The following is a 20,183-nucleotide window of genomic DNA, read 5'->3' as shown; positions in this document are numbered from 1 at the left end:
TATTGTTTAGACTTTATTGAATGCTTGTACCTTCCTGAAAGAAGTAATCCCACTTTAAACCTCCCAATCACCCATAATGGAAGGTAATATTTGAAAATTTGCATTGTAAGCCTCTATAACTGTAAATCACAAGACATGAAAGAAGCACTAACTGATGTGAAGGACTAGGCTCTAGTAGGAGGGTAGAGATTTCCCATTTGGGATAAAAGCCCATGAACACCAGCTGAACTAGTATGGAAGAGAACAAATCATTGTTTTAATTGATCTACTCCACCCTGCCTTTCCATCCTTCCTTCTCCCCTCTTCTCCTTCTTTTCTCACCAATGAAGAGAAAAGGCACAAGTGAATTCCTCCCATTTTCTAAATTTACACTTAAAGCAGAAGAAGAGAAGAGATTTAAAAAAAAACCTAATAAAAAGGAACTGTATCTTTATGCTGCTTGCACTTGGAGATGCAAGGATGAGCAAAAGATCCCCAGTGCTTAGCCTGGGTTAGCCCTAAAGGACATAAAGAGTTTGCTCATTACAGAAGCTTCTATTATTAGATTGAAATTTAAACGTGGCACTCATTTGTATGTATATGTGTTTACCTGCTTTAACCTTGAAAACAAGGCTCTTATTTATTTTTCTAAATAAATATTCACATAGTTTATTATAGGGTTGGCTATAAATTATGTTTTTATATGAAATTCATATAAGGTTCAATTGACCTGCAGTCAGTGAGTGATTCCTCATGACTGGAAGTAAGCTAAGAATCTTTGGTGTAAGGAATAATGTAACCCAAATGTAAGTTTATCTGGGTGGAAAGACAGATTAGACTCCATATTAAGGCAGTTGTAGTGCCTGAGGAGTTGACACTTGATAACTGGTCAGTTAAATTGAAGCACAGAACTCAGTTTAAAGTTGGTGCCCTGTTTTCTCATACTGCAGTGAGGTTGGTAGCCTCTGGAAAACAGTTTGACACACACTATTAGAATGGGAAAAGTAATATACAAATAAATATATCCATATACATTTGTACTTATAACTGGGAGCTGCTTTTCTGATCACCACTGGACAGCAAAATGTCAAGCAACGTTTTCACCATCTTTCATGCTCAGAAGGCTTTTGACTGGGTTGTGTGGCTTGTCTTAGTTCAATGTATAACAATATTTATATCCAGCCTTAACTTTCAATGCTCTATTTCTGATCTACTGATCTTCCAGACCACTGTTGTAAAAAGAAAAAGAAAAATGCACCAGACACACCCAATGCTTTCTCTATAATTTGCTTTTCTAACAGGATATATCACAAAGTGTTATTATAAGATGATGCCACTATGCTTTAACGTGGTCATGAAAATCTATGCAGTCAATCACAGTTCTTGAACTTCAGCCCGGATTTCCTTACACAATCCTCACAACAAGGCTACCAACCACCAACTCACCTGACTAAGTAGAAAAAGGAGGCAATGGCGATCTAGATTGCAAAGGCTCCTACCCACAAAGATTCTGACTTCGGGAGATAGCCACCTTACTTGGATGGGATGCTCCAGCTAACTAAACCACAAACAGACACAGGAAATTGTCTGGACAACTAGATGAATTCCAGACTGGCTGCTACTGTGAATCCTTCCTACCTGTCTGAGCCCTGATTTTCTGCCTGGTCCTGATTTCCATGGTCTTTCTGGACCCTCTGTTGATATGAGTCAGTTTCAAGCAATTTTTTCAGGACCCATAGAACTAACCCAACTAAGACAGCAGGGAAACATGAATCTCATATCTCCTACCCTGTTCCAAGACCCATTTGCACCCACTGGATAAATGCTAAGTAAAGAGGTAAGCTGAGGCATGTATAGGCTTCATGAAAATACTACAGAAGAATCCCAGTTTGTCACAACATCATTTTCAGAAATTATTCACAAACAGGAGTGTTTTTTAATAAAAGTACAGCAATTCTGACAATGAAAGTGAAGAAGAAAGATTTGGGATACTTTTTCATTTAGCAAATTCTCTTAAACTAGAGTTGCAATCATTGACTGTAGAAAGACCCTTCAAAAATTTTGTTTTCTGTGGATTAAAAAGAAAAAACATCCCTTTTACTTTAAGGGCATTAAATTTTACCTCACCCAAAATATATCAGTGTTCCCATAATGACCTGAATGCCTTAGTGGTACTTTTAAAATAAATATGTTTACCTATAACATCTATATAAGCTTAAATATGAATGTTCTCTTAACAAGGGTCAGTTTTTAATACCTACCGTGGAAGGAAGGAAGGACGGAAGGAAGGAATACAAAAATAATAATTTCCTTTAGTTTATGAAATCACAGCTATCTTTCTTAAAACTTTCCATTATCTTTTTAAGCACCAAAATCCCATACAGTTTCTAAATGACACTCTATACTTAATTACAGCTTCATAATCTTCATATTACTGCCACTTGCAACCTCTTCAGCAAATGTTTCTTTCACATTCCATTTTTTCCACTTTATAACTCAATTGATTTAAAAAAGAAGATCAGGACCATTATTATGCCATTTTGTACCAATTACCAAGGGGAACGAATCCTGCACATTTCAGAGCATAATCCGAATCTCTGAAAGCATTTGAATTCCTTCAGAGACAACGTCACAATAGTTAATCTTTCTGAAATAAATGACACCTCCAAAATAATTATTGACTCCTAAATTGCAATATTTTAAAGGTCAGTAGTTGTGTGAAAGTCAGCCAGTGTTTGGCTCACATTTGGTCTGGTTACATCACCTACTACCAGTTCCAAACAAAACAAGAAACACAAAATAATTTCATCTAAGAAGTGGGTGTTGCCCACAAAAACTCGAGATACTATATATTTATTTGTTGGTCTCTACGGTGCCATAGGTCAACTCACTGTTTTTAGAACAAGAAACTGTCATTGAAAGCTATTTCTTCCCTTGACATTTCTCTGATGAAGTTGTTTGGCACTCTAAACCTGTTCCACAATTTGACCTCTATGCAGAAATTCAAAATTACTCTGTTGCTTATATTATACAGTGGAAGATAACTTCATAACAATAATCGCTGTTGTAATTCTTACTGCTTCTTCAAAGATACAATCGTCAATCACAAATCTCTACAACTCATATTTTTACAGTACCTGTGTCAACATCTCAGTTTCCTATCAATTGAGAGTAACAGTAACTAGTATACCAAGAATTTATTGAGGAAACAATAAAAGATCAAAGGTGTATCTAGAAAATTTTAAAATTACAGTTAGTTTTGAAAGACCGAAACTCCACTAAGAGCTAGAAACACAGACATTTTAATGACATGACCTAACACGTAGCTGCCACGGGCCCCACTTCCAGGCCAGGATTTCCAGTAATTGCCCATTACAGAGATCCGTGAGCCTTCCTCAGAACTATCTCTAACTGATCATCTGTGGAGGACGGAAGGACAACTACTCTAGTACACACCAAGTTTTATTATTAGTATTTCATACTCTTCAAATTATCTTCAATCCCATTAATAATACAGAACCTACTCTCCTCTATCTAAAGCAGCGGGAAAGTGGCCTATAACGGAACACAACTGAATGTAACTTCTTCATATTAATTGTCTCAAAACACATTAACGAATTCACATCACTTGAAAGGCACAACACTAGAAATCAAACTGATGAAACTCACCTGGCCAGATGCATTTGGTGTCAGTCTCTGCCCCTTTCCTGCCTCCCCGTTCTCCGCGGAGCTCGGGCAGACGGGGCTGAAAACCATCAGGTCGCTCCGGGCGGTGCCTTCCCCGACACACACCAGCCGGCTCTGGCGCTGCGAATAGGACCAACTCCCCGCTTCGCTCGCGCTCACCCCCGGGCCTTTCCCGGGCCCGCACGTCACTTCCGGGGCCCCCGGGCAGCGCAGCCCGACGTACAGGACAATCACCAGCACGAACAGCCCGGACACCGAGCAAATGGCGATCATCAGAGACACGTTCATGGCGCCCGCCGGCCCTGCGCTCCCCGCACGCGGCGGCCCCGACTCCCAGGCCACCGCCTGGGCACGCTCCGACAGCGACAGGCTCACGGTGGCGGTCGCGGACAGCGCCGGCTCCCCGTGGTCCCGCACCACGATCACCAGGCTCCGGCTGGGGCCGTCCGCCTCCTCCAAGGCCCGCGCCGTGCTGATCTCCCCGCTGTACACACCCACGCGGAAAGGCCCCGCCGCCCGCGGCTCCTGCAGCTCGTAGCGCAGCCAGGCGTTGTAGCCGGAATCCGCGTCCACCGCTCGCACCTTGCCCACCACGTGCCCGGCGCCGGCCGACAGCGGCACCAGCTCGGGCCCCAACGCGCCGCGCCCGGACCCAGGCGGGGACACCACGGGCGCGTTGTCATTGGCATCCAGCACGAAGAGCTGCACGCTCACGTTCCCGCACAAGGCCGGCAGCCCCGCGTCCCTCGCGCTCACCTCGAACTGCAGCACCTGCAGCTCCTCGTAGTCCAGGGGCTGCAGGGCGGACACCTGCCCGCTCTCCGAGTGCACCGAGATGTAGCTGGACAGGGGCCGCTCGCCCACGCGCCTCTCCACCGCCCAGTAGCTCACCCGCCCGTTCGCCCCCAAGTCCGGGTCCCAGGCCGACACGCTCAGCACAGGGGCCCCGGCCGGGTTGTTCTCCCGCACGAACACCGTGTACACGGCCTGCGGGAACGCGGGCGCGTTGTCGTTCACGTCCGACAGCGGCACCACCAGCCGCCTGCTGGCCCACAGAGGCGGGGCCCCTTGGTCCCTGGCCCGCACCACGACCTCGTATTCAGCCACGCGCTCCCGATCCAGCGCCTCCGCCACCACCAGCGAGTGGTAATTCTTAAAGGTGGACACGAGGCGGAAGGGCAGGCCCGGCCCGATGGAGCAGCTGACTTTGCCGTTGTCTCCCGAGTCCCGGTCCGAGACGCTCAGGAGAGCCACCACTGTGCCCGGGGGGGCGTCCTCCGGCACCGGCAGCGACAGGGAAGTCACCGCCAGCTCGGGGGCGTGGTCGTTCACGTCCAGCACTTCCACCAGCACGTTGCAGTGTCCGACCATAGGTGGGGTTCCTTTGTCAATGGCTTCGATTTGAATTTCATATAAATTAGTATCTTCAAAATCCAATTCTCTTTTGATTCTAATTTCCCCGGTTTGAGAATCAATACTGAACACGTCTGTTATTACGGGAACAGCAAGAGCACTAAAGGAATATGCAATATCTTTATTAATCCCCTCATCCAAATCGGAGGCGTTGAGTTTGATGACTAGCGTCCCAAGTGTTGTGTTTTCCAGTAAACTGACCTCGTACACCCCTTGAGAAAACACCGGCGCGTTGTCATTGACGTCCAGCACCGAGATCACCAGCTGCGCTGTGCCCGTCAGCTCCGGTTTGCCCCCGTCGGTGGCCGTGAGCAGTAAACGGTGCTCGGGGATTTCTTCCCTATCAAGAGGCTTCCTTAACACGAGCTCAACAGATTTGGTTTTCTCGTTTTTCTTTTGCAAGTCGAGGCTGAAATGTTCATTGGGGCTCAGTGTGTAGCTGAGCAGCGAGTTTGTGCCAATATCTGCATCGGACGCGCCCTCTAGCCGGAACCGCGAGCCCGGCAGTCTGGATTCTGATATGAACAGCCTTAACTCGCTCACCGCGAACGCCGGGGCGTTGTCATTGATGTCCCGTATCTCCACCTCCACGGGGAACAGCCGCAGCGGTTTGTCCACTAGCACCTCCAGGTCCAGGGCGCACCGGGGGCTCGGCCCGCACAGCTCTTCCCGGTCCAGCCGCGACTTCACCAGCAACGCGCCGCTCTGCGCATTTACCTCGAAACAGTCTCTGCCGCCCTTGGCCACCGCCCGCAACCGCCGAGACACCAGCTCCGCCACCTCCAGACCCACGTCCTGGGCCAGGCGGCCCACGAGCGTGCCGGGCTCGGCTTCCTCCGGCACGGAATAATGGAGCTGGCCGCCGCCCGCCGCCCAGGCCGCCTGGAGCAGAACCCAGCGCAGCAGCTGCCCCGCGCCCTGCGCCTCTCGCCGCAGAAGGGCCATGGCGGATGCGATCCGAACTGAGCCAGCTGACCAATAAAATCCCAGGTTTCTCCCGAAAATAAATATGCAGAACAGACTCTGCTTCCAAGTCTTTGTATTTGGAGCCCTGCGTCAGGCAGTGCGGGTGGGTCCTGATTTCCTCAGATGTAAATGTGGGACGGGAGGAGGAGCTGGGTTTTTCCTTTCGCAGGGAAACCTATTTTCAGTCAACAGCGACACCTAGCGACGGAAATACAAAGTCGGCTACTAGCTATTTATGGTCCTTCTATTGATTCTGTAGGAACTTTCTTCCCTCTGGAGACACTGTTAAATAATCTTTGGTTTTAGGGCTCTTGCAGTAAAACTCCTCGGTCTTTTTTCCTTTTTACCCTTTTGGGATAAGGACTCTTTTGTTCAAATGTTCTTAATTATTGCTGTCAAGCACTATGAGCTACTGTTGTAAGTTGTCCTGTCATCGGAACTTCGCATCAAATGACAAAATAAACATTGTAAGTCTGGAGCAATGGCAATTCTGAAGGCTGTAGTATGTGCGATCTAATATTTTTGCAGTCCTCAGGTTGAGGTTCTTGTAGTCTCACTGAGCTAGTGCCAGCCAAGTTAGAATTTAAATTCGTGATCTCTCATCCTTGTTTTGTCTTTTGAAAAGAAGTCACAGTACCAGCTGCTAGAGAATGACATGGCTATTATATTTCTGTGAATGTGGAAAGTGACAGATGGGAAGGTATTCCATGAAAGATAAAGTAATGCATCATTCTCGGCGGAGTTCAGAAAAGAGAGTACCTTCATTTGGAAACTTTCCACCTTCTTTCAGAAAGCACATTGGTGAGTCTCTTTACAGGTTTATCCCTACTACAGAATGGCACCACCCAGACACAGTGAGTTATGGTAGGCCTGCTAACTACAGTTATATGCAAGTCAGGCATTGTGACAATAATTGTTAGTGAAGTAAAAGTGACAACACAAAGAGTTTCCCCCCTTTTCCCTTACTGTCTGCTCATTTTATTTTGTAAACTGATTCATTTCACAATAAATATTCTCTTACCATTACAGGCTTACACATAATAGACATTTTATGGAGTCTCTTTCTGTGTTTAAACAGCAATTATCAGGTAGAGATCAGGTGACCCTATATTGTGACCGATCACTACACCTCTAGAGCTACACTCCACCAACAGTGCCCATCGAAAGTGAACCAAAGGGCCTCCAGAGCTCGCCTGAGTGTAAAACCAGCAGGAAAAACCATGATGGCCTGGCAGATCAGATCTTCTCCATTCAGAGTCCACCGGTTACAACTCCTCACCCAGGCCTCCGCTACATACTCATTACTATTCTTAATGTGTTGCATACTGGAAATATGAAACTTTTGGATCTAGTTGGTGCTCATTCAGTTGTTCTGAAATCCAGGACAGGGCACAAAGTCCTACCAGAAGATGCTAATGGGAGCTCACTTGACTTTATTGTTTTGAAAGTTCAAATCCAGAAAAGCTGCACAATGAGAACAAGGCTCACCCAGAGCCAGGATAATTATTTGAAAGTGTGTATCAAACAGATGACATAGAAGACAGAGCCAGAAACTCTACCCACGTTTAATGCATTTACCAGAAATGGAGAGAGGCAATAACTTGCTCCTACGGCCTCCCTTTTGAATTAAATCTCTATAAAGGCTACAAGTGCTGCCAATGATCTAAAAAGACCCAGAAAATCCACCAGCCAAAAACTATTGAAGGAAACTTGTTTACATTTTTAGGAGAGGGAACAGAACCTTCACCTTGCCAGAAGAATGGAGTCTAACCCATATATGCTAAGTCAGTACACACAGCAAATGTAAAAGTATGTATTTAATCCTGTTTATGAAATTGCAAAGGGTTATTATTATTAACTCTTAGAGGACTTAACCTTTCAGACTGGAAACTCCATTTTGTATTGCAAGCTCTCTGTGACAAGGTCTGTCATTAATGATTTGTTTGCCCAGAGCTTAGCACACATTGTCTTCCTCATTGGGTAATTTCCAATGTTTCCTTATTTCAAAAATCAGGAGATGACACAAAGTCCCTGGACATATTGACTTGACGAAAGGAAAATCTCCAGGATTCTAAGAAGCCAGGTCACAGATATAGAAGGATCATTACAAACTTTGTAAATAGGCAAATTTATCCTTTAAATAAATCAATAACCCCAAGTGCAGAATTAAAATAAGCAATATAATGAACTACCATTGGTGAAATTGAACATACATGTATGATCAAAGGAAAGAGAAGAAAGAAATAAGACAAGGGGGAACAGGTGGGGTTTAAAATGTCTATATCAAGATACACTAAAATGCATGAAGGAGGTGGGAGAGCCTACCAGTAAGTCACTTTTGGGACATTGTCCCTAAACAATTGCGAGTGATAACAGAAGCCCCAATTCTGTTAACTGGGTTATACCTACCACTGAACATTAATGAAATAAAAATCAAACTAATAAATGCTACAGCTGGTCTTGCTGCCTACAAAAGAGAAATCAGTATCTAATAATCATAACTCCCACCTTCTTGATGAATGTCACTGACATAATAGCTCTGTCTATACTGTGATTTATGCCAAGGTACCTCTGCATTGCCTGAATACTGACAAACACGTACCTGGAATCAATCAAACTCACCTGTATGTTAGCATTCTTACACTAGATATTAGGATTTTAATAATGTGCTTCTTGTTTAGACTTAATTTAATACTCGTACCTTCCTGTATGAATTAATCCCACTTTAAACCTCACTAACCCATACTGTAAGATAATATTTGAGCATTTGCATTGTAAGCCTCGATAACTATAAGCCACAAGACATGAAAAAGCATTAACTGGAGTGAAGGAGTAGTTTCTATTAGAAGGTTACAGATTTCCCACTTGAGGGAGGAAAAAAAGCCCTTGGACACCAGCTGAACTATCATTCAACATCAGAGAAGAAAACATGGTGTTAATTGTTGTACTCTACCCTGGCTTGCCATCCTTCCCTCTCCTCCTTTTCCCACCAATGAAGAGAAAAGATGAAAGTGAATTCTTCCCATCTGCTAAGTTTGCACTTCAAGCAGAAGAAGAGAAGAGATTTTAAAAAACTAACAAAAAGGAACTGTATCTTTATGCCGCTTTGACTTGGAGATTTAAGGATGAAGAAAAGATCCTCAGTACTTAGCCCAGGTTATCCCTAAAGGACCTACAGAATTTGCTCATTACAGAAGCTTCTATTCTTTGTTTGAAATTTAAACTTGGAACTCATTTGTCTGTATATGTGATTACCTGTTTTAACCTTGAAAACAATGCTCTTATTTCCTTTTCATAATACATCTTTACATAGTTTATTATACGATTGCCTACAAATAATGTTTTTATATGAAATCTAAGATGCAATTGACCTGCAGTCAGTGAGTGATTCCTTGGGACTGGAAGTAACCTAAGAATCTTTGGTGTGAGGAACAACGTATCCCAAATGTAAGTTTCCCTGGGTGGAAAGACAGATTAGGCTCTTTGTGACTCCATATTAAGGTTGTTATAGTGCCTGAGGAGTTTACACGTGATAACCAGTCAGATAAATATAAGTACAGAATTCAGTTTACATTTGGTGCCCTGTTTTCTAATAACTAAAGTGAGGCCACTGCAGAACAGTTTGATACATACTATTAGAATGGAAAAATCAATATACAAATAAATATACCTACATACATATGTATGTTTGAAGGGAAGCAGCTTTTCTGATAACCACTGGACAGCAAAATGTCAAGCAATGCTTACATTCTCTCTAATGCTCAGAAGGCTTTTGACCGGGTTGTGTGGCTTTTCTTACTTCAATGCACAACAATATTTATATCCAGCCTTATCTTTCAGCCCTATATTTCTGATCTACAGAGTGGTCCCTGACCAATGTTATAAACATAGGAAGAAGAATGCACCAGGCATACCCAATGCTTCCTCTATAATTTGCTTTTATAATAGGATATATCACAAAGTGTTATTATAAGACATTATGCTTTATTTAACATGGTCTTAGAAATCGATGTGATCAGTCAAAGTTATTGAATTTGGGCCCAGGTTTCCTTACACAGTCCTCACACAAAGGCTACCAACTGCCAGCTCACCTCACTCAGTAGAAAAGGAGCCAATGAAGCTCTAGATTGCAAAGGTTCCTACCCACAAAGCTTCGGGAGATATCCACCTTACTTGGATGGGATACTCTAGCTACCTAAACCACAAAGAGACACAGGAAGTTGTCAGAACAACTAGATCCGTGGTCACCAACCAGTAGATCGCGATCTACCAGTAGATCTCGGAGGCTCTAAGAGTAGCTCTTGAGCCCTCTCTGAACTGCACTCCTCCGCAGTACATTTACATTAGATTTCCTCATTTGAGGAGCAGCTACTCACCGAGCAACAGCACAGGTGAGTAGCTGCGAGGAATTGTGGGAATTTTTTTTAAAGTAGCAGTATAAGGATTGGGGATAGCAAGTGATGGAAAAAAGGAGAATAGAGGGGGCGGGGCTTCAAGGAAGGGGCGGGGCGGTAGATCTTGACTTGGTCTGTCATTTAAAAAGTGATCTTGGGTGTAAAAAGGTTGGAGACCACTGAACTAGATGAATTCCTGGCTGTCTGCTCATGTGTATCTTTCCTACATGCCTGAGTCCTGACTTTCTGCTTGGTCCTGATTTCCTAGTCTTTCTGAACCCTTTGTTGGCATGAGTCAGTTTCAACGAATTTTTTAAGGATCCATTCATTTAACCCAACTAAGACTGCAGGAAGACAGACATCTCATATATTGTACTCTGTTCCAAAACCCTTTTGCATCCACTGGATAAATGCTAAGTACAGCAGGAAATTTAGGCATGCATAGGCTTCATTAAAATATTGCAAAAGAATCCAAGTTTGTCACAACATCATTTTCAGAAATTATTCACAAACAGGAGTTTTCTTAATAAAAGAACAGCAATTCTGAAACTGAAAGTGAAGGGAAAAGATTTAGGATACTTTTTCATTTAACAAACTCTTTTAACCAGAGTTGCAGTAAGTGACTGTAGAAAGATCCTGCCAAAAGTGTTTGTTTTCTGTTGATTTAAAAGAAAAAAATCCCTTTTAATTGAGAGTCATTAAATTTTACCTTACCCAAAACCTACAACTCATCATATTTTTTCAGTAATTGTGTCAACATCTTAGTTTCCTATCAATTGTGGCTATCAGTAACTAGTATAACATGTTAAAAGCGATTAAAACATATTTACAGTACACATTCTCGACCTGTGGAACTCAATGCTTCTCGATACAGAAAAAAAACAAGAATTTCCTGAGAAACAATTAAAGATCAAAAGTGTATCTAGAAAATTTAAAATTACAGTTAGTTTAGAAAGAAAAAAAACTGCACTGTGAGCTACAAAACCGGAAAGTTTTATGACATGAACTAACACGTAGGTGCCAGAAGGTCCATGTATAGGCCAGATTAATTGCCCATTACAGAGATCCCTGAGACTTCCTCAGAACTATCTCTAACTGGTCACCTTCGGAGGTGGGAAGGACAACTGCTAAAATGTACTCCAAGTATTATTACTACCTCTTCAAATAATAATCACTCCCATTAATAATAAAGAATCTGAAACTGCCCTCCTCTACCTAAAGCAGCGAGAAAGGGGTTTGTAAAGCAACGCAACTGAGTGTAGCATCTTCATATGAATTGTCTCAAAACACATTAACGAATTCACATCTTTTGAAAGGCACAACACCAGAAATCAAACCGATGAAACTCACCTGGCCAGATGCATTTGGCGTCAGTCCCTGCCCCTTCCCTGCCTCCCCGTTCTCCGCGGAGCTCGGGCAGACGGGGCTGAAAACCATCAGGTCGCTCCGGACGGTGCCTTCCCCGACACACACCAGCCGGCTCTGGCGCTGCGAATAGGACCAACTCCCCGCTTCGCTCGCGCTCGCCCCCGGGCCTTTCCCGGGCCCGCACGTCACTTCCGGGGCCCCCGGGCAGCGCAGCCCGACGTACAGGACAATCACCAGCACGAACAGCCCGGACACCGAGCAAATGGCGATCATCAGAGACACGTTCATGGCCCCCGCCGGCCCTGCGCTCCCCGCACGCGGCGGCCCCGACTCCCAGGCCACCGCCTGGGCACGCTCCGACAGCGACAGGCTCACGGTGGCGGTCGCGGACAGCGCCGGCTCCCCGTGGTCCCGCACCACGATCACCAGGCTCCGGCTGGGGCCGTCCGCCTCCTCCAAGGCCCGCGCCGTGCTGATCTCCCCGCTGTACACACCCACGCGGAAAGGCCCCGCCGCCCGCGGCTCCTGCAGCTCGTAGCGCAGCCAGGCGTTGTAGCCGGAATCCGCGTCCACCGCTCGCACCTTGCCCACCACGTGCCCGGCGCCGGCCGACAGCGGCACCAGCTCGGGCCCCAACGCGCCGCGCCCGGACCCAGGCGGGGACACCACGGGCGCGTTGTCATTGGCATCCAGCACGAAGAGCTGCACGCTCACGTTCCCGCACAAGGCCGGCAGCCCCGCGTCCCTCGCGCTCACCTCGAACTGCAGCACCTGCAGCTCCTCGTAGTCCAGGGGCTGCAGGGCGGACACCTGCCCGCTCTCCGAGTGCACCGAGATGTAGCTGGACAGGGGCCGCTCGCCCACGCGCCTCTCCACCGCCCAGTAGCTCACCCGCCCGTTCGCCCCCAAGTCCGGGTCCCAGGCCGACACGCTCAGCACAGGGGCCCCGGCCGGGTTGTTCTCCCGCACGAACACCGTGTACACGGCCTGCGGGAACGCGGGCGCGTTGTCGTTCACGTCCGACAGCGGCACCACCAGCCGCCTGCTGGCCCACAGAGGCGGGGCCCCTTGGTCCCTGGCCCGCACCACGACCTCGTATTCAGCCACGCGCTCCCGATCCAGCGCCTCCGCCACCACCAGCGAGTGGTAATTCTTAAAGGTGGACACGAGGCGGAAGGGCAGGCCCGGCCCGATGGAGCAGCTGACTTTGCCGTTGTCTCCCGAGTCCCGGTCCGAGACGCTCAGGAGAGCCACCACTGTCCCCGGGGGGGCGTCCTCCGGCACCGGCAGCGACAGGGAAGTCACCGCCAGCTCGGGGGCGTGGTCGTTCACGTCCAGCACTTCCACCAGCACTTTGCAGTGTCCGGACAAAGGGGGTTGTCCTTTATCCGTAGCCTCGATTTGAATTTCATATAGGTTCTGTGTTTCAAAATCCATGTTTCCTTTCACTCTCACTTCACCGGTGTTAGCATTGAGGCTAAAACTGTCCTTTATTTTGGTAGAAGCGCGGTTATTAAATGAATAGGAAACGTGCTGATTGATTCCCTCATCTAAATCCGTGGCGTTCAGTTTGATCACTAATGTCCCATTGGCCGCGTTTTCTAACAAACGCACTTCATAGACGGGCTGGTTAAACACCGGCGCGTTGTCATTGGCGTCCAGCACCGAGATCACCAGCTGCGCTGTGCCCGTCAGCTCCGGTTTGCCCCCGTCGGTGGCCGTGAGCAGTAAACGGTGCTCGGGGGTTTCCTCCCTGTCCAGCGGTTTCGTTAATACAAGGGCTAAAGATTTTCTTTGCTCATTATTCTTCTGCAAGTCGAGGCTGAAATAGTCACTGGGGCTCAGTGTGTAGCTGAGCAGCGAGTTTGTGCCAATATCTGCGTCAGACGCGCCCTCTAGCGGGAACCGCGAGCCCGGCAGTCTCGACTCCGCAATAATTAAATTATCTTCATTCACCGCGAACGCCGGGGCGTTGTCATTGATGTCCCGTATCTCCACCTCCACGGGGAACAGCCGCAGCGGTTTGTCCACTAGCACCTCCAGGTCCAGGGCGCACCGGGGGCTCGGCCCGCACAGCTCTTCCCGGTCCAGCCGCGACTTCACCAGCAACGCGCCGCTCTGCGCATTTACCTCGAAACAGTCTCTGCCGCCCTTCGCCACCGCCCGCAACCGCCGAGACACCAGCTCCGCCACCTCCAGACCCACGTCCTGGGCCAGGCGGCCCACGAGCGTGCCGGGCTCGGCTTCCTCCGGCACGGAATAATGGAGCTGGCCGCCGCCCGCCGCCCAGGCCGCCTGGAGCAGAACCCAGCGCAGCAGCTGCCCCGCGCCCAGCGCCTCTCGCCGCGGACCGGCCATGGCGGACGCCGATTTCTTCGAATATGCAGCAATTCCCACAAATGTGTAACCCACTGGAACCGGATAGTTTAATTCCAACGCCGCGATGTAAACGCGCCCTCCCGGCCGCCCGCCCGGCTGCGTATGGAGCTCAAGCCGCAGCCTCTAGAGTTTTCCCCTCACAAGCCTTTCGTGGGGGAAGAGCGACACCATGTGGCTGATTGTCCCGTTTCATGGCAGCCTCACAGCAAATCGTTCCTTCCCTAGTTATTTCCTGTGACCTCGGGTCCTTCCGGGGAGTTCCTTTCGTGCCTTCCTGGGTTGGAGTTGAAAGGCGAGTGTGTGAGGCGTTGTGCGCTCTGTAGACTGAACTCAAACACCTTGTCTTCCTCGTTCCGAACAGCCAAACTTCCGGGCAAAGCGGGTCCGGTTCGGTGGTTAAATTGGCCTGACTCCATCACCGTAAGGCTTCGCCCCTTAGTCTCATCCTCACGCTGTTCAACCGCCACCATCTCGCCGGGTAGGGAGAGCCCAGGGCCGAGCGACTGATAAGCCCTTAGAAATGGAAGGCAGAGTTGCGAAAGGGGAGTTGGGCGCCTAACTTTCATTGCCTAGCGATGGGATTGAGGGGTCTCGCTTCAAATTAAAGTTCAGTTTTGGCTGGTTTCAATCGGGCCTTGTGGGTGACGGTCTCCTGCCTTCGCCCCCACTCTATTGTCAAGCCTTGTAATTAGCCTAATTGCAAAAACCTAGGTTCTAGGTCCAGTCTATGATACAATGGCTGTTTGACTGTATCTATTGTACCAGATTTGGTCCTGTTGCCACCCGGAACGAGATAGCTGCGGAGTTTAACTAACTCCCAGTAGGTATCTAAAGCGGAAGGTTCTCCAGTAGGTAGCACTTGGCTGTAGCTGGGCCTCTGCTCATATGAATGATGATATACATACAATCAAGGTCAATGACTGTGAAATTCATGTAATACTCCATTCATAAAAATGAGCACATATATATACACACACACATAGTTCTACACACTGGCATATCGTGCTACTTTAAGCTATGGCAGCATAAATGCAATTTACGATGTATTATTGACCCATCTACATCCGGCTTCTGCCAGTTGAAAGCTTGGAACAGAGAGAGCCTGGGTTTGCATGCTTACATATCTTGGCTAGGATGGACCAGTCTCCCTCAATTGATCCAGTTCTTTCAGGAAGCCTGTTACAGTTTGGTCTTCACAGCATCCACGGGCAACAAATTCCACGGCTTGACTGTGCTTTGTGCGAAGTGGGACTTCCTTCTGTTTGTTTAAATCTGCTGCCTTTTAATGTCATTAGGTGGCCGCTGGTTCTTGTGTTAGGAAGGAGTAAAAATACTTCCTTGTTGACTTCTTCCCACCACCCACAACTTTACAGACCTCTACCATGTTCTCCCCCGGCTTCTCTTTTTCATGCTGAACAGTCTCCTCTTTTTAATCTCTCTTCAGATGGAAGCTGTTCCATGTCACTAAGCATTTTTGCTGAACTCTTTTTATCTCTGAAATACCCTTCTTGAGCTGAGCACCAGAACTGCATGCGATATTCAAGGTGTGGGTGTGCCATTGATTTATTTAGTGTCATTATCGTGTTTTCTGTCATATTATCTATCCCTTTCCTAATGGTTCCACACATTCTGTTTGCTTTCTAGACAGCTGCTACGTAATGAGTGGATGTTTTCGGGAAAACTATACAGAATGATTCCATGATCTCTTTCCTAACAGCTACTTTAGAGTCCATGGTTATGTAGGTACAGCTGAAATTATGTTCTCCAATGTGCATTACTTGCACTTACCAACATTGAATTATCTGCCATTTTTTCGCCCAGTCACCCATTGAATAAGATTCCTGTCTGAGTCTTTCCATTCTGCTTTGCACTTAACTATCTTGAGTAATTTTGCATAATCTGCTAATTTTGCCACTGCCTCACTATTCACCTCCTTTCCCAGATCTTTCATGAAGAACAAATAGCATTAATCCCAGTACAGATTCCTGGAGGACACCGCTAATTCTCTCTCTCCATTCTGAAAACGGACCATTTATTCCTACCCCTTGCTTACTGTCTTTTACCCTATTACTGATACTGGAGAGGACCTTCCCTTTTCTTTCTATGCCTACTTAAAAGACTTTAGTGAAAGACCTTCTCAAATGCTTTGTGAAAATCCAAGTACTCTATTTCCATTGGATCACCATTATCCACGTTTGCTGACACTCAAAAAAAGTATTCTAATAGATTGGTGAGGCATGATTTCCCTTTAAAAAAGCCATAGGATTCTCCCAACAAAATCATGTGCATCCAGGTGAATTCTCTTCTTTACTATAGTTTCAGCTAGTTTTCCTGGTACTGAAGTTAGTCTTACCAGTCTGTAATTGTCAGGATCCCCTCTGGAGGTGGGTTTTTGTTTGTCTGTTTATTTGTTTGTTTGTTTTTTTTAATTGGTATCTTTCAGCCCTCTGAAACAGAAGCTGATTTAAGTGATAAGTTACATACCACAATTGCTAGTCCTGCAATTCCATATTTCGGTTTCCTCAGAACTCTTGGGTGAATACCATCTGGTTCTGGTGTTTTGCTACTCTTCACTGTCTCTGTTCCAAAAACTCCTCTCTTGACATCTCAATCTCAGATGTCAGGTAAAAAGAATCGCTCAGGAGAGAGAACTTCCCTCACATCTCCTGCGGTGAACACCAGTGAAAGGAAAGAAAGTAGTTTCTCTGTCTTCCCTGATCGTTCCATTAGTCTCCCTTGACCTGTGCCCCACTGATGTACTTCCTACTCCTGATTTTCTTTAGCAAAAAATTGCCGCTAGTTTTGCTAGTTGCTCTTGTGTGGTCTAATTATCCTTTTACACTTGACTTGCCAGAGTATCCGCGTCTTTGTGTTTCCTCGGCAGGGTTGAACTTCCAGTTTTGGCAGGATGCCTTTTTGCCTCTAGCCACGTTTTACTTTGCTAGTTACCCCGGTGGCACTTTGTTTCATCCTCTAGTGGTTGGGTCTATATTGAATAAGCCGTTATTAGGGCGCAGTTAATGAGTTCCAGGCGGCGCGGGGCATTTCACTTTTATGACTGCTCCTCCGCCCCGACATTAACTAGCTTCCTCGTTTTTGCGGAAGTTCAGTGTCACTGCTATGGGCTTGTGCGGTGCTACGCAGCCTCTCTGCACGAGGATGCTAAATTGAATCGTATTGTGTTACCACTTCGAGCAGATCCTGTGTGCCACTGCGGGCTAAATCGAGCATTGCCTGCCCCCGTGCGGGCTTTGGCTGGCTGCTCCATGAGCCACTCAGTCATGGTACCAAGAAACTATCTCCGAGGTCCTTCTCTCAGTGTCCATGGTTGCGCCTAGAAAATCCAGCCCCTGGGGCGTGGTTCTCCGCACGCAGACAGGGCGAAATGCCCTTTGAAGCGGGAGCCGGGGTCACTTACAATCCTCGCGGGAGGATTTCCCTGCTAGATGGAGGAGGGAAGTCGGGCTCGGGTGACTGGTGATGTTGTAGGCGGCGGCCGCCTCTGTCCAAAGCGCCCAGCAGGGAGGTTCAGCGGCTAGTCCCATTCCCCCAGTCCTGGTCACCATCTGCCCGGCTGCAGCGCTTCCCCGATAGGGTGCGAAAGGGAATTTACCGTCCTTGGGGACCGTCACTGCCACCCAAAACCGTTACTGGGTCTGTGCAATGGAGACTGGCCTCCTCGCGCCTGCGCTTCCACCTCGCATTCCGGATTCTGCTCCCGCCTCTGCGCTCCCTTATCCGGATCGAGGTGAGGCGTGTTCTGAAGGCTGATTGCAGCGGTGCTGCCGAACGCGTTCTGTGCGCCTTTCCCTCCTTCGCCTCCACCCGCTTCCACTCACTAGCCTCTGTCCAGAACAGCTATCTTCGTAGGGAGGGTGCAACTCTTCTTGGGGGCGGCTGTTGTCACATTGTGAGTCGACCCCTTTCCTCTCTCCAACGGCTCTTCCCGTCTGAAAACTGGGATTTCACTCCAAGCATGAATTTATCCTGATCTCACGTGAGGTCAAAGGAGCAGGAGCGATGTCAGATCTTGAGCCCTAGGAGAGGAAATTCACCGCGCACCAACACAATCTCAGCCACTTGCGGAAATCAGCATCCATCCCCGGGATTTCCAGCTCCACAGAGGATTTTCAACCCCAGGCTCGAATGTCAGCGCGCAACTTACGATCCGCCCGCGCAGCGCCTCCGCCCGTTTTCTCAGTGACGATCCAGCCGCCATCCTGCAGGTGCATCTCCGCCAGTTTTCCCGCAGCTGGCGGGTTTCTGATCCTCTCCCAGATCCTCTGCCGCATTTCCTCTCAAAGCGCCCGGCGAGAGCTCCTGGCCCCGAGTAACCAGCCTCCCCAGCCACAGGCTAGCAGAAGCAGAATCGAGCAGACCGGGCTGAGACAAACCAGCCCCGAGTCCGACATCTTAGTTTGCTCCTGTCGCTGCAGAACCGCTTCCCCACGGCTGTGAGCAGAGCTCGTTTCCCGTCTCTGCCTCCGTGGGCCACTAGGGGGCGCGGAGAAACAAAGAAAGAATTGAACCCGCAGCTAGTCCCTTGCCGATGCGCTTGTTTTACCTTCTCCCCGTGGGCAGCGCGGTCTCCACCGGCGTGTCCGCTGACCGCCTTGTGAACCGGGAAATCGCCGGGCCGGCTCCAGTCGAGTGGACAACAGCGACATCTGGAGTCTAAACCCCACATCGCTCGAAATGACTCGCAACCGCACAAAGGCCGCCCGCGGGGATGCTTCACGAAATGTCTGAACAGCTGAGTCACCCCGCCGCGGTGCACTCCCCGACACAGGAGTTTGGCACCTCACGTCCCCAAATAGATGCATGTGTGAGATGTAACGAGGACGAACTGATTTATGCCCAGGATAAAATCCGGTCACTGAGCAGGTTCCCTCCTGTCTTTCCCCAAAACAAGAACCCGCATCCTGCTTTCCTGCTCCAGCGGACCCAGCAGCACCGCCCCGCACGTGAGCAGCCTGGGAATGCCCCTGGGGGGGTCCTTCCTCCCCCGCCTGCACTTGCACCTTTCCTTAAGCGCCGCCTAACCCCCGGGTCTGCCCGCTGTCGCCAGGAGCCGAACACATGCTCGGCGCTGCCTATGCAGCGAACTCCGCTCCCTTCACCTGTCCCAGTCATGGTCAGCGCGTCTTTGGCCACCCCCGGCCCTAGCCTGGCAGCGCAGCTCGTTCAGTTCCCCACCGGAGCGCTCTGGTTGCGCCCCGAGACAGGCAGATCTCTGGGGAAGCCCCTTGGCTTCGGGGCACAGGAACACCGTGTTCGCCGGCCAGGGGCGGCGCTGGGGCGAACCCGGGAGCTTGTTCTCTCGCGCTGGCGAAAAGATTTTCCATGCCGGGCTCAAATATCACGGGACCGCCTCCCTGAGCCCACAGGCCCCGCCCTTCGCCTAAGCGCCCAGTTCTGTCTCCCCCGCACTTTTCCCTTCAGTCCCTGGAACAATCCGCAGCCCGGGGCAGGGGGCAGTTGTCTGCTACCCGGTCCCAGCCCCGCGGCTACGTTAGCCAGGCGCCAGCTCTACGCGAACCGCCCGGGACCTGCCGCCCGGAATAGCGGGAACGGGATAAAGAAGGGGGCAAAGGCCCATTCCCGGCTTCGATGCCTTTTTCCCCTTCTTAGCCCAGCCTCTCCGCGCATAGCGCCTCTGCCCCAGAGCGGCTGGGGTGCCAGCGGCACGTGCTGCCTACGTCCGAGGTGAGCAGCTAACACCGAGACCTTTCCTGGTGTTTCAATCCCTTAGACCTGCCTGCCTTGAGCACTCCGCGTAGGGACAGCTGCTAGGGCGGTGATGGACAGCGGCGACATCTGGAGGCTTTATCGATTATCGCAGCGAACGTGCTGATGCGATCAAAAATCGACGTTGTTTTAACTTCACACTGACACTTGGTTTGAATTCTATGCGTCTGCTATTACTTGCTCTCCGCAGAGAGACAACATCAATATCCCATCTCTGATAACGGTTTTGGAACAACCATCAATGTCCTG

The 20,183-nt window shown here is 48.7% G+C and overlaps 2 protein-coding genes across 2 annotated transcripts in view; both read right to left on the bottom strand.

Moving 5' to 3' along the window:
* Positions 1-14,286, bottom strand: part of LOC102444260 (protocadherin alpha-C2) — a 178,581-nt gene extending 164,295 nt beyond the window's left edge. The window contains exon 1 of the mRNA XM_089769581.1: positions 11,790-14,286. Coding sequence (XP_089625707.1) covers positions 11,790-14,165 — 2,376 coding nt within the window. The 5' untranslated portion in view covers positions 14,166-14,286. The remainder of the gene's footprint in view (positions 1-11,789) is intronic.
* LOC102447967 (protocadherin alpha-8-like) lies at positions 3,604-6,297 on the bottom strand. Its single transcript, XM_006135112.5, has one exon. The coding sequence runs from the start codon at positions 6,022-6,024 to the stop codon at positions 3,604-3,606; it is 2,421 nt and encodes an 806-aa protein (XP_006135174.3). The 5' UTR covers positions 6,025-6,297.
* Positions 14,287-20,183: the final 5,897 nt, after the last annotated feature.

The sequence above is a fragment of the Pelodiscus sinensis genome, chromosome 16 (assembly GCF_052426305.1).
Source record: "Pelodiscus sinensis isolate ZL-2025 chromosome 16, ASM5242630v1, whole genome shotgun sequence".
Classification (NCBI taxonomy): Eukaryota; Metazoa; Chordata; order Testudines; family Trionychidae; genus Pelodiscus; species Pelodiscus sinensis.
This window is presented reverse-complemented; position numbering and strand designations above follow the sequence as displayed.

Bases quoted from the DNA above. Each gene is read 5' to 3' on its own strand.
- LOC102447967 (XM_006135112.5), bottom strand. From the start codon at position 6,024: ATGGCCCTTCTGCGGCGAGAGGCGCAGGGCGCGGGGCAGCTGCTGCGC.